Genomic DNA, 26428 nt, shown 5'->3' with positions numbered 1-26428 from the left:
GAGTTAGGAAGGAGGCAGGCTAATGGGAGTGAAACAGCTTGTTTGTGATTTTGTTTAAGGAAGGCTGCTTGTGATTTGTCTAATGGAGCTGGTATATGGGAAGCCTCGCAGGGGGAAAGCTTGAGGATGGTGTTGTCCTCTGCATTGTTATTTTTGTTGCTGTCATGGATCTGGCTTTCTGGTGTCTGAATAAATGTTTTGGTTCTGTGTTCCATTTTGCAATTCAGAACTGAGCCGGGATATTCATGGCCGCCTTGGTGCTGTGAATATCACATTGGTGCTACCACCTACTGCCTTCACTTCTACACTTGGGCTGCTAAATGAAGATGGAGAAAGTCACACAGTAGGGCTGACAGGGTCCAACACAAATTTATGTTACATTAGCTCAGCTGGGCCCTCAATGCTACTAGGCAGTTCTTTTATCCCTTTGTAATTAATTCACAGTCTCACTCACCACTATAGCTCTTCTAAACCTTTTCATCCCATGGCTCTCCCTCCCTCTTCACTCACTGCTAAGAATCTTGCCTCATACTGAGGCTGTATGTTGAGAGCTCCTCATCCCCTCTTCTTAACTCACCCTGATGTCTTCTGCCAATTCTTCACTTTCACCCCTGTCTCACATGATAAGGTGACCTGTCTTGCCCAGGTCCAACTACCTATACGTGCACAAGTGATCCCATTCTATCCTGTTTTCTTCAGCAGATTGGCTCCTGCATCATTTCCACTCCCTTATCTTCAATCTCTTCCAGTCTACTGGCTGCTTCCCTACTACCTAAAAACATGCCTTTGTCTCCCCCATCCTCAAAAAACTCTCACTTGATCCATCTAGCTCTATTAAATAATATCACATATCTCACCTGCATTTTGTGGCTAAATTTCTTGAGAAGGCTGTCTACAATAAGTAACTGTAATTCCTCTCCTCTTACTCTCTTACAGTCTGTCTTCTGCCCACATTCTTCAATCCAACTCCTTTCTCAAAAGTTACTAATGGTTTTTTAGTTGTCAAACCTAGAAGTCCTTTCTCAGTCCTCATCCATCTTGACCTCCTCTCTAAAGTCTTTGACACTGCTGATCACCCTTTTCTTCTTGATTCTTGTCCTTTCTGTAATTTTGTGTGACACTATTGTGTTCTGGGTCTCCACCTACCTACCTGACAGCTCCTTCTTAAGTCTACTTTGTTGGATCTTCATCTAGAGTACATTTTCTAATCATGGGTGTCCCACAAGACTCTGTCTTGAGTCCTTTTCTCCTTTTTCTCTATACTATTTCATTTGGTGATCTTATCAGCTCCCAAGAATTCAATTATCCCTTCTATGCTGATTTTCCAATCTTATTCAGACCCCAGGGCCTCTTTGCTGACCTCCAGTCTCAAATCTTCTGTGGCCTATCAGACATATCAAACTGGCTGACCTGTAGACATTTTAAACTCAATGGGTCCAAACTCATCTTTTCTACCAAACTTCTCTTCTACCTACCTTCCCTGTTGTTATTACCATTATTCTTCTAGTTTCCCAAGGCTCAAATCCTAGTTGTTAAATTTATATCCTCATTCTTTCTTATTCATCTGTCCCTAAAGTCTTGATTTTTCTGTTGCAACATCTGTCAAACATACCCCTTTCTCTCCTCTAATACTGCTACCACTCTGGTAAAGGTTCTTATTTCCTCGTGCCTAGAATACTGCAATAACTTGCTGGTTGTTTGCCTGCCACAAGTCTCTCTCTATTCCAGTCTATCCTTCACTCAGCTGCTAAAGTGATTTTCTCAAAGCAAAGTTCAATCTTCTTACTCCCCTACTCAGTAAACTCCAATTGCTCCCTATCACCTCTGGGATCAAATATAAAATTTTCCTTTGGCTTTCAAAACCTGACACACTTCCCCTACCTTTTTATACCTTTTAATACCTTTTGTACCTCATATTCCCATATGTACTAGCCTCCTTGAGTTACTGACTCTGTGCATTTTCACTGGCTGTGTCTCTGCATGGAATGTTCTCCATCCTTTTCTCTGTCTCTTGGCTTCCTTCAAGTCCCAGCTAAAATTCAACAGGAAGCCTTTCTCAATCCCTCTTAATTTTAGTGCTTTCCATCTGCTGACTATGTCCTCTTTATCCTGCATCTATCTGAAGACATCCTAGGAAGATAAGGTACTGGACCTTGAGGTCCTCCCTGGAACTGAACTGTGAATCATCCAAAATCTGCTGCATGGAGTACAGCTCTGAAAGGCTGGCCACATAGCCTGAATGTCAAACAAAAGCTTACTTAAAAGTCTATTTTTGGAGACTTCACATAAGGCAAATGCTCACAAGGAGGTCAAAAGAAGTGGTACAAAGATCTTCTCAAGGTCTCTCTGAAGAACTTTAGTATCAATTATGAGATATGGGAGACATTGGGACAGGACCACTCAGCATGGTATGATGGCATCAAAGAAGGCAATGTACTCAATGAGCAAAGCAGAATTAGAGTAGTACAAAGGAAATGTGAGATATGTAAATCTAGACATCTTTATTCCAAATGTTCAAACAGACTTATCTGTCCCCAATCTGTGATACAGCCTTCTGAGCTTTTATTAGATTGATCAGCTGCAACTGAAATGTACTCTATCTTGACCCCTACATCAGGATGTCCTCCAGTATGAAGGATGAAAAGCAATCCCATATCTATCTTGTTTGTACATAGTTTACATTTTGTCTCCCTTATTAGACTGTGAGCTTCTTAAAGGCAGGGATTGTCTTTCCCCTTTCTATGTTTATATCTAAAGTTTATTGCATGGCACAGAATTAGTGCTTAATAAATGCTTACTTCCTGATCTCTATGTGATGCCACTACTAAGAATCCTGGAGTTTGATTCCTGCTGGGGGGAGGCAATATGTTTTCTCTCGGATAATATGTCTCTGGACTGTACTTTTAATATTTCGACAAAGCCTGAACTTTCCTGGTGTTCTGGGCAAGGTTCTAGACATCCTGAGAATTAAGTATTTACCCGGTACCAATGTCAAGAGTCATTTCAGACGACACATATTCAAATGAGATCCCACCGTTCTTTGTTTATGTGCCCAGAGGCTCCAGAATGGGTCCATATTTAGGAAGGAAAAAAACAGTAATATTTATTTTAGTAACATCAAAAATTTGCATGCAAATGATATGAGTCATCTAAGTAAGGGTTTTACTTTTTGAAATAAGGCACTAAAAAAGGAATAGAAGAGCAATATGGATTTCCCATGATCCTGCAAAGTCTTTGACATGGCAAATAATTTTAGGCTGCTGCATGTATTATATAATCATTATAACTTTTAATGGCATTTCCCATAGTCAAGTAGTATGACTTCTCACTGTTCCCCTTTTATTATCCAGCATTAGATAGAATGTATATTTAAAGTTTGCTGATTTTGCCTCAGGGTCTGGGAGCAAGAAAGAGAGGTTAAAAGATAGAATTTGGTGATGCTTTCACTGTCTTTTTCTTTCCTCCTCTGAATAGTGAAAGTACCTATGTTTCCTAGTACTATGGAACTGATGCCAAATATGTGCCCAGAGACCTTAGATACTGCCTTAGTAGAGTTCATAAAGAAGGAAGGAGCTGATGAAAAGGGCTCCCCATCATGATGAGGACAGAGAAAAGATCTTCAGACTGAGCATCTCCTTTAAAAGTTATTTTCACTGTCTTTTTCTTTTCTATGAAATGACTGGCTTTTTTTTTTCTCATTAGCACCTCAGAAACTATTAAATTCTTATTTGCTACAGACTATCTGCATGATTCCAGGAGCCAGAAATGGGAACAATCTTGTAGGAAGGAGGTCTTTCCCAGGCTCTAACAGTTGAAAGAGAGCATTTTAAATGACAAAATACGAATAGTTTTTGAAATAAAATTTTATTAGGAACATTTCTATGTCTTTTTTAAGAGTATAAAATTCAACATAGTTATTAAAACTCTCTGAGCTGACATCTTCTGTGGATTTTAAAAATGGTTCATTGATGCTGTTTTCTTCCATTGCTTCTCTGCTTGGTGTCACTCTTACTACCCTCTTTCTCTTGTCCCTCCAAAGAAATAGAAGCCACCCCTTGCAGGAAATAGGCAAGCTAAACAACTCCCTCCATTGGGCGTGTTTGAAAAGGTATGTCTCATTCTGTGTCTCTAGTCCAACATCTCTGTCAAAAGGTGGGAAAGGTGGGAAGCATAATCCATCACTGGTTTCCTTACAGTTGTGGTTGGTCATTTTGCCGATCAGAGTTCTTAAGACTTTGCAAAATTTTTTTCAAAAATATTTCTCACCCCCATTCAAAAAGCAAAGAAAACAAAACACTTGTCACTTTGTAGTTTCTGCTTTTAAAGTTGTTTGTAACATTGTTTGGTAACGAACTCTTCCTTCTGTACGTAGGTCTGATAGGTAAGCTTCTCCTTGCACCTCCAATCCGTGAATGATCTCACCCTTTCTGTCTAAGTAATGTACCCATTGGAGCTTATCTTGGTATATGTCTGATTATAGATGGTGTTCTCTATCTTGTTTCTGCCAAACTACTTTCCAGTTTTCTCAACAGTTTTTGTCAAATCGTGAGTTCTTGCCCAGTAGAGGGGATCTTTGGGTTTACAAAGAAAGAAGGCTACTCAAAATTGTAAATATCAAGCATGAGTTGAATTAAGAGATTAACACCTGCAACCCACTCCTTCGTGGAGATGGAAGACCCATGGGTGCTGCACAGCAGCATGTTTCCAGATATTCTTCAATGCATTGAGTCAGTTGTGCATATTCTTTCTTTTTCTTTTTTGTTTTTAGAAACGCTGTATGTTAAGTGGAATTCTGTTGGAAATAAGCAGAATTGCTGACGATTTATGTCGGTTTGTTTGCTGAAGTTGCTAATTGTTTCAACTGGATTTTTAGTTGACTCATTAGAGTTCTCCAAGTTAACACATTAAATCATCTGTAAAATCCATTAATAGTTTCATCTTTGCCTTTTCTTGCTTTATAGCTATACCTAGTATTTCTAGCACTATACTGAACAGCGACAGTGATAGTAGACATCCTTGCTGATCTTACTGCAAAAGTCCCTCATTTATCTCCTTTACAGATAAGTCTGGCTCTTGGTTTTGCATAGGTCCTACTTATGATGGACAGCCAGGTAACACAGTGGATAGAGTGCCAGGGCCCAGAGTCAGAAAGACTCACCTTCCTGAGTTCAAATCCAGCCTAAGATGTTTACTAGCTGTGTGACCTGGGCAAGTCATTTAATCCTATTTGCCTTAGTTTCCTTATCTATAAAATGAGCTGAAGGAGGAAATGGCAAACCACTCCAGTATTTTTGCAAACAAAACCCAAAACCCTAATAGGGTCTTAAAGATTCAGACAAAACTGAACAAGTATTTATCATTTAAAGGAGAAGTCTATTTATCCCTATGCTTTCTAGAGTTTTTTTTTTTAAATAAGAATGAGTTTGTATCCTGTCAAAAGATTTTTCAGCATCTATTAATCATGTGATTTTGTTTGCTCTTCTTATTTAATATAGTTAATTAAATTATAGTTGTCCTAATAGTGAACCAGTCCTGTATTCCAGGTATAAATCCAACCTGGTCACAGGGAATTATCTTTGTGATATGTTGCTGTAATATCTGTGCTAATAATTTATTTGAAATTTATGTATCAATATTTATTAGAGATATTCAGTTATAATACTCTTTCTCTAATTTGATTCTTCCTGGTTTAGGTATCAAGACTGTACTTTATTCATTGATTGAACTAGTAAGATCTCCACTTTTCCCATTTTAAAATGTATCAGAATTAATTTTTCTTTATTTTGGTAGAATTCCCTCATAAATACATCTGGTTCTGGGATTTTTTTGGAGTTTACTTTGGGCTTCTTCAATTTCTTTTTCTAAGATTAGGTTATTTATGTCCTCTATTTTTTCTGATAATCTGAGAACTTTGCATTTTTGTAAATACATGTCAATTTTATTCAGATTTAGTTTGATGGTCATATAATTTGGTGACAATCTTAATAATTTCTATTCTTCACTGGTTATAAATTTACCTTTTTCATTTTTGATGCTGGTAATTTTTTTCTTCCTTTGATTAAAGTTAACTAATAATCTGTTTTGCTTATTATTCTTTAAAAATAGCTCCTAGTTTTACTGATTAATTCAGGGGGTTTTATTTGCTTTCAATTTTGTTCTTTTTTGATTTCAGGATTTCTACTTTGTTGTTTAATTGGGAATTTTTAATTAGTTCATTTTCTAGGATTTTTGTTGTATATTGAATTTATTCATGTGATTTTAATCTCTTTTACTAATGAAAATGTTCAGAGTCCTAAATTTCCTACTAAGAAATTATTTCGTTAACATTCTGTAAATTTTTGTATGTTGTTTTATTGTTGTTATTTTTAATGAAGTTTTTTTACTGTTTCTATATGTTCTTTTACTCATCCCTTCTTTAGGATTCTTTAGTCTCCAATTAATTTTAATTTATTTCTTTAATGGCCCTTTATTGAATATGATTTTTATTGCACTGATATCCATAAAAATGAGTTTAATAGTTCTACTTTTAGTCATTTGTTTGTTTAATTTTTATGACTCTAATACATGGTCATTTTTTGGTGAAATTTTGTGTGTATAAATACTCTTTTCTATTTCCATTCAATAATCTTCGGAGGTTTACCAAACTTTTCTTTAAAAAAAATTGGGGCATTAGATTTATTTAGGCTTGAGAAGGTTAAATTGAGGTTCTTCACTATTAGTTAGCTGTCTATTTCTCCATGTAACTCATTTAATTTTTCCTTTAATTAGTGAGATGTTATGCCATTTGGTGCATATGGTTATTAGTCTTGCTACTAATTTGTTAACATGGTACCTTCTGGCAAAAAATTAATTCTAGACAATCAATAGACAACTTCTGACTTACAATGTTTGCCCACTTCTCAGGTGTAAATGCTCACATGGAAAATTTAACAGTCTGCTCCAGCTCATTCCAAGTTACACAGAATATACACAGTTTATTCTCGTTTAGATCCTTAAGATTGCTCACTTATGTTTACCTTTCTATACTTCTCTTGTCTCCTATGTTTGCACTTCAAATTTTCTAAAACTGTTTTTTTTTTTTTTAAATAAGGAATGCTGCTATGTCCTCTATTTTATTAAAGGTTGAGTTGTTGGGTCTTTCTTCCCCCTCATAAGGTTTTACTAAATCTTCTGTCTTCTAGAACATCAAATTCCAAGCTCTTTACTCCTTGAAAGTGATGGCTGTTAAATCATGTGTGATTCTGACTGTGGTTCTTTGGTACTTGAATTCTCTCTGGTGTATTTTTTATTTGAATTGAAAGCTCTAGATTTTGGCTATAATATTCTGGGAATTTTCATTTGGATATTTCTTTCAGGAAGTGACTGTGTATTCTTTGTATTTCCACTTTGCCTTCTGGTTCTAAGAGATCTGGGCAGGTTTCTTATTTCTTGAATTAAGATATCTAGCCTCTTTCCCCCCCTTTTTTGTCATTATGGTTTTTAGGCAGTCCAAGAACTCCTAAATTTATCTTCCCCTATCTCTTTTCCAGGCTAGTTTTTGTTAAAATATACCTTTAGTCTTTTGATTTTGTTTTACTCTTTGAGATTGTCTCATGGAGTAAATTAACTTCTATTTGGTCCATTTTAATTTTCAGTGAGCAGTTAGGTGGCTCAGGTGATAGAGTGCCAGGCCCAGAGTTAGGAAGACTCATCTTCCTGAATTCAAATCCAGCCTAAGACATTTACTAGCTGTGTGATCCTGGGCAAGTCCCTTAACCCTGTTTGCCTCAGTTACTTCATCTGTAAAATGAACTGGATAAGTAAATAGCAAACCACTCCAGTATCTTTGCCAAGAAAACGTCAAATGGGGTCATGAAGAGTTGGATGTGACTGAAACAACTGAACAAAAACAACAAATTCAGGGAATAAGTTTTTGTACTTCTTGTTCTAAGCTGAATTCCATAGTTTTTATTTCTTTTCACATTTCCTCTACCACTCTTGCTTGTTTTTAAAATCATTTTTGCTCCTTATAAAAACAACAACAAACAACTCTTGCTTTATCCCCTGAAGAAGTTCCACTTGAACTTATGCCCAAGTTGTATTTTTTTTTTTGTTAAGGCTTTCTTTATGCATTTTTTAGAGTCATTGTCTTCTTCTGGGCTTTTGTATTGAGCATTAGGTCATTATAATAGTTCTTTACTGTTGAATTAAATTAATTGTTTTGTTTGCTTATTCTTTCAGAGAACGTCCTGACTCTGGATTTTATATTAGGATCAGATGCTGCATGTTTCTGGGGAGAAGGACTGGGTTTGTCTTTTGTTTCTGCAGGTTCTGCTGCTGCTTTTTGGGGGATATTAAGTATGTCTTTCTGGGCTCTTGGGGACAGTTCAGGGGCAGGACAATGTAGTCTGATCCAGGAGAGTGTCTGATTACTGCCCTCTTGAGCAGAGCTCTGAAAGTTCTTGATCCGGGTTTTGGATTCGGCAACGATAAGCTAGCTGGAAAGCTCTGCAGGTTCTCTTTTAGTCTGGGATTCATGCCCTGTCTACTTCATTGTAAGCTTCAGACTGAGTAGAAACTTGAAATCCAGACCTTACTCAGGTAAAGCCACCCAGATACATCTGAACTTGTTTCTCACTTAGTATACAGCTTAGGCCTTCCCTCACTCTGGAAATGTTCCTCACCCTGAAGCACATCATTTTTTTGGTTTTCCTTGGATATGACACCCAGCATGACCCAGAAGTGGGTAGTGAATGACTAAGGTGGCATTGGTTCCTGCTTCCAACGCAAGGTTAGGATCATTCTTTGTGGATTTGGGTTCTCTTCTTGCCCAGATAACAGCATCATGTTTCTCTTCCAGTTCTTAAGCACTGGAATGCTAAACCTCTGATGACCCAAGCTGATGTGGGCTAGAAATATGACTTGTGATTGTTTTTCCCCTTTGATTTTCCAATCAGGACATGGCCTGGTAGTTTTCTAGATCTTTTTGGAGGAGTTGTGTTGGAAGACTTCCTGTTATTTTTGCCATCTTGGCTCTGCTCCTTAAGTCTTTCAAAATTGCTTTCCTTAATAATCTTATTGCCTTCAATATCAATTGCTTACTTCATTCGACATTAGTTCATACAAGTCTTCCAAAGTTTTGTCTTGTTCTTACTGGAAGGGCCATTATCGTTTCTCCGTTACAGATAATACTAGCTTGGTTTCTTTCTTTTTTTTTTTTGAGATACTATTTAGCACATCATTTATCATTTACTATTTACCTATCGACTTCATTCCTATGCTTCTTGATGCTTTAAAAAAAACAACAACAGAAAAAGCAGCTGTTCTCTAAAAAGCTCTTTTGGTATTTGTTGATAGAATCATATGATTCTATAGTGGTTTTTTGTTATCAATATGGCTTGTTATGTTTAGTTTATCCCTCAGCTTTGGCTCCATAGCAACATTTTTGGTTTTTTGTTTCATTATTTATCATTCTCTTTGATCAAATTATCTATTGTTTCAATGATTTGTTCTTGGACCCCCAATTCTTCAGAGTTTAATTATTTAATCTTAACTTACATTCCAAATATTTCTTCAAAAGCTCTTTAATGACTATGACTTACAATGCAATTTTCTTAGTAATTTTATGTGTTCAATATTTCTACTTTTCTGAATTTATTTGTGAGATTTTTATGCCCTAGGGCATGGCCTATTTCTATACAAATGTTATGTACAGCTAACAGATAAACTCTTTCTATTCCCACTTAGTAATTGCCAGAAAGTTATCATATCAAGTTTTCTAAAATTCTGTTCAGATGCTTAACCTCTTTCTTGCTTTTAGATTTGTCTAGGTCTAAAAGGGGTGCAATGAAGTCCCCAATTATAATTTTGTTATCAATTTCTCCATTAAATTTATTTTCTTTTAAATTTTGCTACACAGTACATAAATATATGAGATTTTGTGATTTACTTATCTGTGGCTGAGATAAAAGTAAGACATCATGAGATGCTCTCTCCTCTACCACATCCTCTCTGGTTGTATACTCTTTTTCTTACATGTACAAATTAAGAGAAATAAATTCTCTTCCTTTTTCAGTTCTTTGTGAGGATTTTCCTTTCCCCTCCCCCTTTTTGCTATACTCTTTAAAAATAAACAAAAAGAACCATCACCTGGACTCACTAGATTTATTTTTCTTAACTCTAGCTCTGATATTTTAAGACAATGAAATTCTGAAGGGATATTTGTCTCTTCTTCCCAGAGTAAGTTATAAGCAGTTCATTAATATTCAGTCTTGAACAACTGCTCAAGTGGATGGATTTTTCCTGTTTCTCTTGATTCCTACTTTTGCATTTCAAAATTTTAGCTACTGTATTTTAAAATTTTCTCTTCATAAAAATAGTTGCTGCAGTTTTGTGAGATCCTGACTTTGGTTTCTTGGTACCATAAGGCCTTTCTTGGTACTTGCAGCATTTCGCTTTTATCCTGGAGCCTCTAGATCTGGCAGTGACATTCCTGGATATTTCCAATTCGGGATTTCTTATAGAAGGCAATTTTTGGATTCTTCCTATTTAAACCTTGCCCCCTCTAGTTCTCAGATCAGTCACTCAGTTAACAAGCATTTATTAAGTATTTATTATGTACTTAGCACATAATCAGTGCTTAAATAAATGTTTACTGATTAAGTGTGGGGGATACAAAGAAAGGCAGAAACGTGGACACTGAATATAAGTAGCTTAAATTCTAAAAGGAGAGAGAGCTCAGAAATAACTATGCACATATAAGATCTATACAGTGTCAATGGAAGGTAATGGAGGCATCTCCAGTGGAATGAGATTTGAGAAAGGTGGGATTTGAGCTGAGTCTTGAAGAAAGCCAGGTAATCTAGGATTTGAAAGGGAGGAAGAAGGGATTGCTATGAATAAAGGACAGCTAACACAAGGCATGGAGTTGGGAGATTGAAGCGCCAAGTGTGAGAAATATGAGGTAAGCCAGTGAAGCCAGGTGGTTGAGTTCATGGAATGGAGTAATTTAAGGGTATTGAAAAGATAGGAAGGGGCCAAACAGAGGATTTTATATTTAATGCTGAAGGTAACAAGAAGCCAGGAGACAATAGGAGATTTGTAATTTAGTGTTCTTTTCTGAGTTTTTGGAATGTGGTTTCCAAGTTGTTTGTTTGGTTGTGGTTTTGGGAGTCTCTCCTCGAAGAGCTTTCGATCCAGTTGTTTTTGATAATAGATGGCTTACATTATTACCTTCTTTTTGTTTTGTTTTTTGACCTTTTGACTTTTTTTAATTTTCATTTTCCCTTAGAGCCACTGAATTTTATTTGCATCATTCCGTTTTTTAAGGAGTCTCACAGTTGGAAATGATTTTCTACCTTCTCTGCTAACTTATTTATTCTCCTCCCACATTCTTCCTGCAAAGCTTACTTCATCAAAAAACCCTTGTGAAACGTTTTCAAAGTACTCTTGTCGTCCTTGCAGCCAGGGCATTTTGTCGTCTTTAACTCTTCATGACCCCATTTGGCAGGTTTTCTTGTCAAAGATACTGAAGTGATTTGCCATGTCCTTCTCCAGCTCATTTTACAGATGAGGAAACTGAGGCAAACAGAATTAAATGACTTGTCCGGAGTCACCCAGCTAATGTGTCTAAGATCACATTTGAACTCATGAAGATGAGTCTTCCAAGGTCCAGCACTCTATGCACTATGGTGCCACCTAACTGCCCTATTGTGGCATCATGTCTTTTGGGTTATCTCTTGAGTCTTTACGTGCATACTGTGTTTAGTGTTTTATTCTATTTATTCCTATCACTTGGCCTCCTTTCCTTGTTTAGAACTTTGTGCCAGGGCCAGGTTCTGTCCTCCACTGCCCTCCTGAATGAGATGATTAGGTCCTGTTTGCTCATCTCTGATTTCTAGGTCTCATTTTGGCAGGTGTACTTATTCCTGCATTTACTCACCTTACTCCCTGCCAAATACTCCTCCAATTTCTATCTCCCTTGGCATTTCTACACTCAGAAAGCTGGCTGGCTTTAGGTCTCCCTGGAATGATTCCTGGTTCAAGCATGCTATGGGAAATGTCATCTTCCCAGTCCCTCAGACTCGTAACCTGCAGCTCCACACTCTTTCGCCTCCCCACCCCTATATCCAAGCTGTTGTCAATGGCTTTAGATTTCACCACTGCAACATGTCTCAAATACGGCTCCTTCTCTCATCTGATGCTGCCACCACTCCAGTGCAGGTCCTTGTCACCTTATTCCTGAACTATCATAATAGCCTGTGGTGAGTTGGTCTGCTTCAAATCTCTCCACACTCATCTGCCCTCAATTCAGTTCCTAAGGTGCAGATCTGACCATATTACTACTCAATAAACTCCAAGGGTTCTCTACTGTCCTTAGAATTAAATTAAAAATGCTGTTTGGCTTTCGAAGAGTTTCATAAAATCTAGTTTCTCCTACCTTTCCAGGCGTTTGTTTTTTTAAATGTGTTTCTCTCTGCTATGCACTCTTCAATCCAGTGACATTGGCCTCCTTGATATTCCACTAGCATGATACTCCATCTCTTGACTGAGAACTTTCTCTAGCTGTCTCCTAGATGCGACAGTAAATGCATGCCCCTTCATCTCTACTTCTTGCTTTCCCTGGCTTTCTTCATGTCGTTGCTGTCATTTAGTCAATTTGTCATGTCTAACTCTTTTTGACCCCCTTTGAGGTTTTCTTGGCAAAGATACTGGAGATGGTTTGTCATTTCCTTCTCCAACTCATTTTGAAGGTGAGGAAACTGAGGCAAACAGGGTTAAGTGACTTGCCTAGGGTCACATAGCTAGTAAGTGTCTAAGGCTGGATTTGAACTTAGTTCCTTCTGACTCCACGGCAGGTCCTCTATCCACTGAGCACTCAATCTAGCTGTCCCGGCTTCTTTCAAGTCCCAACTAAAACCTCATTTTCTACAGAAAGCCTTTTTCAACCTCTCAGTTATAGTATCTTTATCTGTTAATTATTTCCTATATTCTTTCGTATATCATTATTTCTTTGTTTATACACATTTGTCTGCTTGTTGCCTCCCCCACTATACTGTAAGGTCTTTGAGGACAGGAACTGTCTTTTTGTATCCCCAGTGTTTAGCACAGTGCCTGGTAAGTAGTTAGCACTTAATAAATATTTACTGAATGACTGCTATGTGACTTCTTATTCTCTGAGAGAATCTCTGGTCAGAATGGTAGCAGATTTTAGGGCTGCTTTTGCCTGAAACTTGAACTGACTTCCCTAGCAGGACTCCAGTCCCATTGGCCACAGGCTTCTGGTTATCTTTTTTGCACAGTCTTATCCTAGATGGGAGGAGTTTGCAATTCTTTCTTCTTTGGATGTAATGATTATTTTTTATTCTAGTGTCCTTTATAAGTCTTTGCTATGGTGTATATGGGACAACTGGGTTATTCTACAATCTTTTGTGTTGCCATCTTATTTGTAAATGGATATTAAGATTTTTCTTAAGTCCATTTTCTATTAATTAGTCTATCAATCTACATTCTGCTCATGAAATGGTAGTTTGAATAAAGTGGCTCCCCCACTACTCATTCTTACCTATGTAATGCAAACCAAAGAGAACAACCTTTACAATGGATTACATAATTTCTGCATTCTACCTGACATAGGCAAGATGGTATGTCTGAAAGGCTTCCACTTCACAATTCCACTGGAAAGGAAAAAATTATTCTAGGCCTGATCCTCCTACGGACTAATTCTAGGAGGTAGGACAGGTATGTCCTGTTTTGTATCTACTACAGAATGGCGTAGATAACTGGCTCTCTAGTAGAATCTATCCAATGAAAAGGGAGTAAGAGGACTAAAAGTGACAGATTTAGAGCTAGAAGGCACTTTAGAGGCCACTGAGTCTAACCCTCTCATTTCAAAAAAGAGAAACTGAGGCACAGAAAGATTTAATGACTTCTAGGGTGACAAAATTACTAGCTGTCTGATCTGAACTCAGATCTTCCTGACTCCAAATACTATTTATACAATATATACCATGCTTCTCTGCCCTTTCATATTCAAGTTTTCTTCAATAACTTTTAAAAGAAAAAGGAAAAAAAAAGATATTCCATTGTACCCTGAGAGCTATTACCTTAAAAATAGACACAACACAACAGACACACACCCCTAACCAAAACAAAAAATAAACCCTAAACTAGAGTGATTACGGAAAAGTCACAATGAATTAAGCTCTGAAAAAGGGAACTCTGTACCACTTAGAGGCAGCCTCAAATGTTTACTAATGTGCTCTTCAAAATGGAGGTTAAAATATTACTCTTTAGTTGTAGAAATCTAAAAGTCTAAAAGCAGAGGGGGAAAAAAAACCCCTGAGATTGCAATGAATCTGCCAAATGCAAACTCATAAACTGAGTCACCTTTGTTAAATTCAATCATTTCATTTGGAGTCTGCCTTGATTGGAAGTGCTATGCTTTTTCAATACTATAACTGTCCTTGCTTCATGCTCTCTTTTCCCCAACAAATAAAGGTTATCTGTTAGTCCAAACACTGATTCTTTCCTTTGAATTACAGTGTGATGGCAACAAAGGACCAGGGGCATGAGCACCACCACAAAAATGCCAGTAGTGTTAAATGATAATCTAGGCAAGATAATTTTAAGCTTTTGATTCAGGCATTCTTAACCTTTTTAAAAGAAGTATTTTGAGGGACAGCTAGGTGGTACAGTGGATAGAGTACCATCCCTGGAGTCAGGAGCCCCTGAATTCAATTCCTACCTCAGCTGTGTGACCCTGGGCAAGTCACTTAACCCTGATTGCCTCAAAAAAAAGTATTTTGAAAACTATTTAAATGTAATTGGTTTCCTTTGTAATCATATGCATTTCATGCACTTAAAATATTCTTTGAAGAGGGGTCTATAGGGCTTCACTGGACTGCCAAAAGGAGGGTCCTGTCTCTCACAAAAATTTAGTTTTTATTAGACATTATTGTGACAATGAATACAAAACATAAACTATAAGGTAGAAATATCAAATGCAGTGGGCATTTGGTGTTTTATTGAACAATCATCTACCAATAAAGCTTTTCATGCAAAACCAAGTGACAAGAAAGGCAGTGTGGAGTAGTGAATACAGAACTGCCTTTGGAGTCAGGAAGTTGCGGAGAACATATAGATCTACATTGGTAAGGGATGTTCCTCACTAGGTACTCCAGCTACCCATGAAATCAAAGGTCTGGTTAAAAAGCAAGACAAAAGAATAAAAAAGACACCAAGTGACGGCTCCCAGGAACAAACCATATTTAAGTCATTCTAAGACTGTAATTTTTATCTGTTCATATGATATAGGTGGAGAATGCAGACTAAACTGGGCTATCAAGAGGGAGTGACTTATTTTTTAAGTGATCTGAAGTGTTGAAAAAAGTTCAGCAAAAGATTTGCTATTAGAAAAACCTGATCCCTAATAAAATAAGATAATTAATATAGTCACTAAGTGTAGTATATTTATGGAACACATCTGTGTGCTTCTAAATTAGACTCTCAAAGTTAAGCTGAAAAACATGATCAAGGCAAAAAACTCTGAACTGAAAAATGTGTATTATATTTAGTGACTATTTTCTGTATTGGTTTTTTCAAATGGGCTCCAAAGATAATATCAGACACTAAGTGGGCATGGATAATGATACTTATCTGCCTAAGATGACTAAATTTATTATCCATCAGAACTTACACATTTTGACTATTTCCCCAAAATGATTTAACTGTCAGTTAAAATCTGTTCTCTGTGTAATATATTTATTAATCTCTGTATTTAGAAATCTGAATATAAATAACTGTTTTGGTATTCAGAAAAGATCTAAATGTATTTTTTCTTCTTACCTATGTATCAGAACTATATACAACAGAACAAATGCAGTCAAATGTTTTAAATCAAGGAATCTTTCTGTGAGATGACTGTTTTGATCTCATTTTTAAGTTAACTTAACGAATTAGTTTTGTGGTGGGTGTTTTTGCTCAACTTTTGATGGGAATGAGAAAGTTATACCATTAGAGAATGGGATTCTTTATCAACATAGAGATGCTGAGTCTGTTAAACTATTGTTGAATGGTTAAGCCTCCATATTTTCTAGTTTAAAAGTTTAATTCAGAAGCATCCACTAATTTTCTATACCTATCACAATCTAAAAAAACACCCCAAAACTTGAAGTCATATTACTCTGTTGAGAGACCTGAAGTATAAAATAGAAAATATGATCCACCCACCAAGTTATTTTAATTACAATTAAACCAATTCAAAGTTCTAAACAGTTCACTCACATGCAAAGTTGACACAAGGTTTCTTGTGTCAAACTTTAAAGACAGTAACACAAAATTCCACTTTCCCTACAATGTGGGGGAAAAAAAGTAGGTAAAATCAATTCTTACTCTCTCTCTCTCTCTCTCTCTCTCTCTCTCTCTCTCTCTCTCTCTCTCTCTCTCTCCCTCTCCCTCTCCCTCTCCCTCTCCCTCTCCCTCTCCCTCTCCCTCTCCCTCTCCGTCTCTCTCTCACCTTCTTGATTCCTGGAAGATACAGATTTCCATTAAAACCAAAGGGAGCACAATATAACGTCAAGGTGGACTGCACTCTCCTCACATGGCTACTTGATTCTCAGAAAGTCATACTGATTTCTTTTTAAATCTTCCCACACTGGGCTAGTTCTTGTATTAATGGCTCTTAATGTTACAGTATCATCTTGTGATATTTAGTAAATCAAGCACAGAAATCTAGTGGTATATATAAACAACAGATAAAAGTCTCATTCATTTTTTAGTTAAATTTTTAAATACAGTTTGGCTTTTTACTATTTGATAGTAGTTTCAGTGTAGAAGATTGCGGGAACAGGTTAAAAGGAGGTTTGAGGTTATCTGTGAACTAACACAGCTATCCTTGTCCCAATTCCCATCTCATAATTAGAAGTGGATTATAAAGGTGTATTCCAAAGGGAATGGTTGACCCGTATTCACCAGAAGTTGCTTTTTGTGTGAATAAGAATGAGATGGCAATATTTCTGTCTCTGTAGTTTAACTTATTCTATTTGATAAACAAAACATGGTGAAAAAAGACCTTTCAGGTTCTTCCTTCTCCATCCTGGAAATATCCTTGCCATGCAGATCCATCCTCACTCCACCTCCCACACCTGCCTCCCCCGGCCCCCTGAAATCAAAAAGACTATTTGGATGAGAATTACATACACCCCTGATGTGCTCCAGACCTAGCAGAGGAAGACTATAGATAACCTGTATGTCCTAACCATTCTTAATCTTAAATTATTTAGGTTCCTTCTTGGAATGATGCACACATGAATAAAAATATGTACAGTAATTTTTATTTGATATGGCATACATTATGAAGTGGTATCTGCTCATAATATCTTAATTTCAAGTTCTCTGCGCTGTGGATAAACTGTGCGTACTTGTTTGTACATGTAGGATCCAGGAGGGTGGCAACGGTGAAAACAAGTGCACTTTGGTTTCATGGCAATCTTAGACATGATTCCCCACAAACTATTTTTCCCTCTAAACTGACATTTCCAGTTAGTGTGTTATGCCAGATATTAAGTCCTATGTTATTTTCCCTATAGGGCTTTTCTGTACATGACTCCTGAACAGCTTGAATGATAAAAATTTCACTTTCTTTAAAAAAAGAAAAAATAAGCTGCCATGGCTTCTTCTGAAAAATATAGCAGTCAGTTTAAACTAAGTACATAAAACTTGACCCTCTGGCTATTTAAAGATGCAGAGTCCAGGTTTCACAAAACTAACTGGTTTTTGTTACTTGTTTTCTCTATTAGGCTTTTACTGATTTTATTAAATAAAACTTCTCAGCTATCTAAATAAAATGGAGTTTAAAGCAACACATCTTATTAAATCTTTCTCATTAAGAGAACCCATGTGGAAGAAGGTGGGCATTTCAGAAGGTAAATACAACAAGCATTTATTAAAAGGCCTGGAACACAATTCCTAGAAATCGAGGAGGAAAGGGGAAAGGTTACGGCAGTGGCAGTTTGAGGAGAAATGAATTGATTTGATTATTCTTGAGGTCCAGATCAATATTACTCGGCCTCCACTGAGGCTGCCTGCCTGCAGGCCCTTGGGTAACCCATGCAATCCAGCAGAGGCACTTTCCTCCCCTAGCAGTGGCTCGGATCTTTTCCGGGAACTCTTCACGCCTGTGTAACTCTAATCTGTGTCAACTCTATATCAAAGAGATTCCTAGCAGCTTGGGTCAGAAAATATTTTGGCAGACCTTTACAAATCTTCTATAATGGGGCGGCTAAAGCCCTTTGAATAACTGGAGGAATCTCTAAGAGTGGATCACAGATCTACATAGATCACCTGCTGCTCAGGAAGGCTGGCTGTCAAAAACAGTCCCCTTTGGCTCCTTCCAATCTGCAAGTATGCGGGGACACAAACCCCAAGGACTTCAATCTAGATACTCTGCCAAGGATCGTCTCCCTCAAACGTTCTCTTTAGTGGTACTCCAGACGCTGGCATTTTCAAATCAAATGAACACTGTATAAAATTAGTTCTGCATGAAGTTAAAAAAAAATCCAGAGTGAAAGAGATCTTTTCAAAGCTCTAGCTTTTCTCTATCCATTCGCGTTTCACAAGGGTTTGGCATCTGAAGACGGCTATATTTATGAGGCTTCTCACTGCTCATAATTCAGCCGCTCCGTCTCCAAATCTCTGTATTAACTCACTACTTCAGAGGTTTCTCGTACAGTGTTTTATCACCAAGGTTTCCCCAAGGAGCCAAATTGCCTCTGGTGAGGTTTTTGCTTCCCAACTGCAGCCGTGCCACAAATGTTCATTCATTTCTCTCAGTTTTTTTTTTTGCCCAAAACATTTTTCATTAACCCCCTCAGAATTTCATTTCCATTTGCCCTAGAGCCTTCTCCCTGACTTTTTATTTTAATCCTCTCCAGTCTACTTGCTTCCCCAACTGTCTGTGGTAAGTAGGAAAAGATCACATGAAGAGTAGGATCTAGCTAGCGTCTGTAGCTTGGGTGTTGAAGAGGTAGAAATGATTTCCATTACTGAGGATGATGCAGTCACCAGAGTAAACATATTGTTCTGGTTAGAGCCCTGTGGATGGTACAAGGAGTTTTAACTAAATCTACCCAATAAACACACGTTAAGTTGATAGGTGATGTGGAGGTCAGCTCTAATTCCCAAGGTCAAGTAACTCTTTGAACAGTTTCTAAGCATATAAACTCAGCCCAGTTCATCAAAGGAGTCTCACACAGCTTTTCTCTTGGTTCTTACAATACACTAAGGTTTAGAAGATTAAATGGCTTCGCTTTCAAAACCCAGAGAAAAGCCTCTAACATGCTTATCTTTCCAGAAATCTGGAAAACTACTAACACGGTTTCTTAATGCAATTGCTACTTTTACAACTCGCCGGGACTGCTGCATTGGTTGGGGGAGAGGCTGGACTGATGTTCTTCCTTGGGCTTCACCAAATGTTTTAGCCAAACAAATTCACAGTCTGAGTTTTCAAGTATGTATTTCTCACTTGTTCTCTTTGACTTCAAGTAAGAGTAAAGAAAAGAGAGAAATATACTGTATTAAACAGTTTAGACCTTTGGTTCTTACAAATTCTGAGGGAAAAAATTATTAACCTGGCTAAAACACTATATTCTGAATCTGAAGCAAAGTGAATATAAATGAGAGGGACAGTGACCAATCCACAGTCATTCTGTAATCAGTTGTGTTTGTGGATTATCCCAGGCCCCGGCTTCTCCTTTCTTCTGGCCCACCTTACACTAGGCAGCCAGGAGCTGGAGGGAAGGATGCTGAACTCAGAGTCCCAAGGGTTTACTGATACTTAGGACCTACGTGGCTCTGGGCAGGCCAGCTAGCTGACATATACTCAGGGTCTTCATTTTAAAAGAAGGAGCATGGACTAAGTCACCTGGAAAATCTTTTTCTTCAGCCCTAGATACAGGATTTAAGGATCAACAATGCTCCCTCCTTCAGATGGATGAGAATAGGGGAGAAGCTCAAACCAGTCTATTTTTTTTTTTTACTTGCTAGAAACTTGGTTGAAGGAGTAAGGAATAAAAACATTACTGTAAATAAATTCTTTCTCTCATGAATTACTCTAAAATAAATCTTTTAATCCTTCCTGACCATATATTTCCTTTGTTTCTGGTTCCAGGTCTTATTGCCCTCGTTTGTTTTCTCTTTCTTTTCCTTACTCTTTCATCTTTCTATTCTATTTCCATAGCTCCCTTTCTTGCCCCTGTGTTTATCTTTTATAATGCCCTATAGTGATTGGGTGGCTGGAAAACAGTCAAAAAAAGGTTCTAGCACTGGTGTCCTGAAAATTATCACTGACATACAGACTGTTCAAAGTAATAAATTGGGTAAAATTTTCCTTGTCAAATATGTAGAGGTTATGATGTGCAAGGCTCTAAAAATCATATTTAAGATGAATTTTAATGTTAAAGAGGAAAAAGATATATAGATACAATTCTCTATTTAACTTGTGCTTTTGTCCTAGTTCTCTCTCTCTCTTCTGAAAAATGGATGAATGGGCCAGTACAATTTTTCTTTTAGAAATGTTCACAAATCTTAATCTGAAAAAGTCTGAGTCTCTTCCCATTCTATGTCATCCAGATCTTGTTACTAATCAGGATCTGATGGAAGTAGAACAGAGAGGTGATTGTAGGAAAGTGGATCACTATGTCCATTTCCTGTCGAAACTTTTGAGTTTGCCTCTGAACCCCTAGGATCCCTCTGGACTTGAAGACTGTAGCTGAGTTTCAGTTTCAGTTCTAGTCTGTGTACTCCTTGGTACTGGTTTGCTTTCTTTCAGGTCAGGGTCAAACCTGGAGGTTGGCAAATCCAATGGGAATCCTGAGTCACAGAGATAGGTAGGGCCTAAAAGTGACCTCATTTCATTAGGGAAGATGATTGAACCAGATCAGAAGAGTGTATGGCAGGGGTTCTTAATTTGGGGTTTATAAACTTAAAAACAAATTTTTAAAATTGTATTTTAACATAATTGCTTTTTTTATGATCCTATATATTTTATTTTACACATTTAAAAAAAATTCAGTGAAACATCGTTCTGATTATTTTTTCATCAAACATAAGCTACCCACATTTATTTTTTATGAATGATACAATGATAGAAAATATTTGTAAAGTTATCTTTTCATGCATAAACAGTCTGTCATATTTATTTTGATTTGGAATAATTAGCATATGGGTCCACTTAAAAAATATTCTATATGCACAGAATGGAAGAATTCACTACTGATATGATTATAGAAAAATGTGTGTTGTCTGAAGCCTAAGGAAGTATGAAGCTCACCCTCACCTATGACAGCAACAATCAGTGGACCAGAGTATTAATTATTCAGTACTATAGGTATTATTTCAACAAAGACTTTTTTAATCCTGACTCTTAACAAAACTTAAAAAAAAAACCCATAGTAAATGCAGGTATGTTATGTGTAAAAGAAAGCGTCATTTCATTTACATTTTGCCCTTTACAATATACTGCATTAAATGAAAGTGGATTAGATACCCCATGCTTTGGGGGAATGGTTGACCTTCCCTCCTCCAATGGGCCTCAAATCAGACAGATGTGCTAAACAGACAGATAACAATTCTTCAACCCACTGTAGTTTCATGTTGGCCAGTACATGTAGCCACTGAGATGCTACTGTCCTGTAACGTAGGAAACCTGAGCTTCCATACTTGCAACTTTGAGCAGCAGCTCTTGTTTAAGAAATCTAAAAAGGGATTAGCTAGAAAGAAACGTGACCTCACAGAACAGCTGTATCTATTTTTAAACATAAACATTTTGATGTCCTTAGGCATTTTTTGCAGTCTCATTCTTGATGGGTAGAGGCAGGGAACCTTCTTTTACTGTCACTGTTTCTGGAGCCCTTTCAAGTGTGTTTGACAAAAATAAAGTGAAAGTGAGTTTCTTCAGGTAAGCAAAAAGTTTAGCCAGAATGTGTTAATAACAGGGACTTGACTGAGACTGTGTTTCACAGCTATTGTTTAGCTACTAAATCAGGCTGCTTTCTAGTCTGGGCTAGGAGATTATAATGAGGACTTTATAACATAAGCAAAATGTGGAGGACAAGCGCGGTTTTGTATTTTTTTTTTTTTTTTGCAGTTAAGTATTCTTGTTAAGATACACAGAATGACACAACCCACAATGAGACAACCATCATTCAGAACTGGCCTGTTCCAGTTCCCTACCACCCAGCGTTACATTTAGAAAACTTAGGTCATCATACAGTAGATTTATACACTTAGCTTCCTCTATTTTTCCTAAATTCACTGGAACTAGTATTTTAAAGTAAAAAATAATATACAGTCACAAAACTTTTCTCAGAAAATTTCAAGGGTCAAAACATTCTGGATAAAGGTAGAAGCTGAACTCATCCTAACATCCTAATAGACAATATGTTTTCTAAGGGCTTTTTATCTGCCCCTCTGGTGTTATGCACATTTAATAGCTGGTGTTATGCACACTTGATAAATATTTATTAAATAAACGAATGAATAAACAGATGAAACACATGGACTGAAGGGTGTGGTGTCCATGTTGCTCTGTGATTTAAACAAAACCAAACCCAAGGTGGTGGTAAACTAGGTTAAATATTCATAAAAAATATTTGGAATGAGTCTGAATCAAGAAATGCACAATTCCAGAGAAAGTTTGATTGTTAGAAACCTTAAAATCAAAGCCTTATTGTCTATTTCATCCTACCTAGAGGCTTAAGGATGTAGGGTTATAATTGCTAAATACAAAAAACCCCAAAATTAATCAATAGTTATAAGGAATTTTTAGGAATCTTCATTCTAACAGCTAATACAACTTAAATACAAATTTCTTACCTTATCACATCTCATCAGCCCTAAATATCTGAGAGACTTGCTGCTTTGCGCAATCAGAGTAGCTCCCTGATCTGTAATTTCTTTACACCATCCAACATCTACGGTCTCTATTGTCATGCTGTATCGTCCAATGGCTATCAGTGCTGCAAAGATGAAAATGGAGAGAGAAGGAAAACATAAAAATCCATACTGAAAACAAATGATTCAAAAATGATTCTGTTTTCAAGGATTTCCGTGTACCTTGTATATAATTCTTTTTTTCCAAATGGGATCACATTTGAATATGTTACAAAAGCTTATTTTTTAAAGAATTTCTATGAATGAATGAAAGGGAAAGTAATTAAGTGTGTGCCAAAACCTTGTGACAAATACAAACATAGTCTCTATCCTTGAAGAACTTATATTTTATTTTTTTATGTTCCAAATGTGATGTATTTATTTTACTCTGATGCATAACCAAAATTTTCACTATAGCACAGAGACTAGTTTGATAAAAGGTCATGAAAAAGTGGTGTAGGAAATGCAGGATGTGACGCACAAACTGGAGGATCAGGTCATTTTCTTTATAACATGACATTACACTACTGTTGACCAAATTTAAAATAACACTGAGAAACTGAACTGAAATATGGCACAAACATACATGCATGCCTTCAAGTATCTCTCTCTTATAATAGACTCAAAAACCTCTGGACTTCAGTGTGGTGGCACTACAACAATTCTTTGGAAGAATAAAAAGTTCACACTGTTGAAATTTCACAGAAGAATATTAAGGCCAAAACAGACTGGGCTCATTTCTCTTCATGTCCAGGGACAGATTCAAATCCCAGCCCAACCTCCTGCATTGAAGTTTTTTCCATCAATTAAAGCTGTAAGTGTCAATTTTGCACCTGTGTGGAGTGTCTGAGTACAACCAAGTCCAATAAGGCTGGCATTATTCACTTTACCAGAGAGAGAAGGTTTTTCATCCAGCTTGTACTTAGCAGTAATGCCAAAATGGGTATTGTTAACTGCCAGCTGTCCAAGCAAGATTTATTGATGTTTCAATCTTCTCATTAACCTTTTGGTAGATCGACCCCTCCAAATTCAGTGCCATCATTCACATGTGTGTGCAGCTGGAAGTCAAATAACCCAGGACAAAATTATTCTGAGACAATTTGGATTTGGTCTTTTCAAAACTCATCTGATAGCCAGCAAGCCATTCTGCATAAGCCAACACAGCCCAGCCATAGATGGTGGGTCCAGAGAAATCAATGTCCACATTTCCCCCAAGACTGAAACAGTCAGTCTTACAGGAGGCCTTTAATTTCCCACTCTTCTTTCCTGTGTTTGGTACAAATATGGGGCTGAGTCACCTTCAAACCTTCAGCCCGTTTATCCTCCATGCTGATTTCTGCCCCCAGGTCTGTGTTTCATTTTTGAGCGAAGGTAAGCTCATAGTCATAGATCTTGTACTTCATTTCCAAATTACCCGAAGTTTTACCTCTATCAGTGTCAAAATGACCAGATGTGGAAAATTCCACTCCACTGCAAGACTTGGTTCTAAGATCTATTTTTACCATACCAAACCCATATCTTTTGTTGAAGACATCTTTGGCAGCCTTTCCTAGGTCACAGTAAGTTGGTGAGTCACACATTTCTTTGTCTACATGTGCATGGGAAGGGTTCCTGACACACAGAGTGACCGAGGGGCTAGGCAAGCGAAGGGATGAAGAACTTATATTTTTAATAAGGGAAGACAGGGAAGTGGTGACCAAAAAGGGATATTTTGGTTATGAAAGTTGCATGAATGGTAAATGGAATAGACTGACACACCCCTTTACAAGAGCAATGACACTGTTTATTTGATTATGATTCCAGAACTGGAGGTTCAAGGAGATGGTGGTGGTACATGGGGAGTGAAATGAAACAAGGCTGGGCTTGGGCCTATATAGTAAGCAACTGAGGCCAATCAGGACAGTGCAGACCTAGGGTGAGAATGAAGTCCCCTCAGGCATGGTTATCCTTTTCTAAATCAACAATCTCAAATTATCTTTTTTTTTCTTTTAAAAGAATATATTTGCATGAAGTAGTGAAGTGGCACAGTGAGAAGATCACAGTACATGGAATTAGAGAATCTGGGTCTGTGAGCAAATCATTCATGTCTCTGAGCCTCACTTTACTAACATAATACCTATCACACAGTAGGCTTAATAAATGCTTGTGGACTGACTGATTGTTCCAGCTTTAAATCAATACTTTAAATAAATACTTTCAATTTTTGTCTAAAAGAAAGATAAATAAAAATGAATTTTCAAATTTTTTTTGTTTGGGGTTAAGAAATTACAGGAATTAACTAAAAGTTAAGTATTCTTGGAAAACTAGCTTTAAACACTCTTTAGAGGTGTGCTATACTGCATACAAATTTTTCTACCAATGGGCATAACTCTTTCCATCTGTTCATATCTTGTAAAATGTAAAAGAATATAACATTTTCCACATTAGTCCTCCTTAGTGAATCCTATATTTCCCCTTTAGGAATTAACAATATATTACATATACTGTTGAGTTTAATCTGTACCATGCTACAGCTGAGTGAAAGGAAATGCATTTGTTATGGTAAATTTCCTACACTTTATCAGAGGCTTTCTCCTATATTAACACACAAAATAAATGCTAAATTTCAAAACAATGACAGTATCTCTAATCTACTTGAATTTTCAGAACTTTTCCATTATTAAAGTATAGGGGCCTCATCTCATAATCAAATTACAGTAAGTGCTTTATTAATCTACAGTCAAATGGCTGGAGGAAGTTTTGAAAACACCAGTTATGGGATATTTCATTCATATACATTTCTGCAACATCTTTGTGATCATATACGTATTCATTTATGAATTACAAACAAATTTTATCAGGTTCTCTAGCCCAGAGATTTAAGCTGTGCTTAGTAATATCTTCTTTTCCCCTACAACCTTCCCCCACAGCAATGCTGCTAGTTCTCTCTCACTAAAGAAAAACACAAAGAATGATAAGACACCCCTACATTTAGATTTAGAGCTAGAAAGGCCCAGAGAGAACTCCCAGTCCAACCCCCTCCTTTCACAGAGAAGGGAGTGGTAAAGTGACCTGTCTAAGATCACAAAGGTATTAAGAATGAACTAGTCACACAACGGGAGGCATGTGGCTTTTTCAAAATACAAAGGTATCATTTAGTGAAATCTTTCTTCCCATGGCTTTAGTGGCCTAAAAGAATTAGCATTGGATAGAACTTTCTTTTCCCACACAGAATCAGATCCATATGCCTCTTTTATAACAATTTACCCAGTTACTCATTCCTGCATGTTTTTTATTATTCATAACGATAACATTCTCATGAATAGTTTCTCCTCAATAAAAATACTTAATAGAAAAGAATTCTACTAAATTCTTTGTGTTGCTGATTTGCTATTGCTTTCAATCCATCATATGCTTTTTGTGTTCAAAATGAAGCAAATTCAAATGGGAAAAATAAACTCAACACAGGATGCCTTCTAATTAAGGTTTGCTGAAATGGATTGAATTACTCTTTTTGTGGGATAAGAATCTAATTCCTTCG

The 26428-nt window shown here is 36.9% G+C and overlaps 1 protein-coding gene and 1 pseudogene across 2 annotated transcripts in view; both read right to left on the bottom strand.

Moving 5' to 3' along the window:
• Positions 1 to 26428, bottom strand: part of FBXL17 (F-box and leucine rich repeat protein 17) — a 493494-nt gene that overhangs the window by 13258 nt on the left and 453808 nt on the right. For both annotated transcript variants that reach the window (XM_072597278.1, XM_072597277.1), the window contains one exon: positions 22852 to 22994. In XM_072597278.1, the coding sequence (XP_072453379.1) occupies positions 22852 to 22994 (143 nt within the window). The remainder of the gene's footprint in view (positions 1 to 22851; positions 22995 to 26428) is intronic.
• LOC140496899 (non-selective voltage-gated ion channel VDAC3 pseudogene) lies at positions 23578 to 24534 on the bottom strand (annotated as a pseudogene).

This window comes from Notamacropus eugenii, chromosome 3, assembly GCF_028372415.1.
Source record: "Notamacropus eugenii isolate mMacEug1 chromosome 3, mMacEug1.pri_v2, whole genome shotgun sequence".
NCBI lineage: Eukaryota > Metazoa > Chordata > Mammalia > Diprotodontia > Macropodidae > Notamacropus > Notamacropus eugenii.
This window is presented reverse-complemented; position numbering and strand designations above follow the sequence as displayed.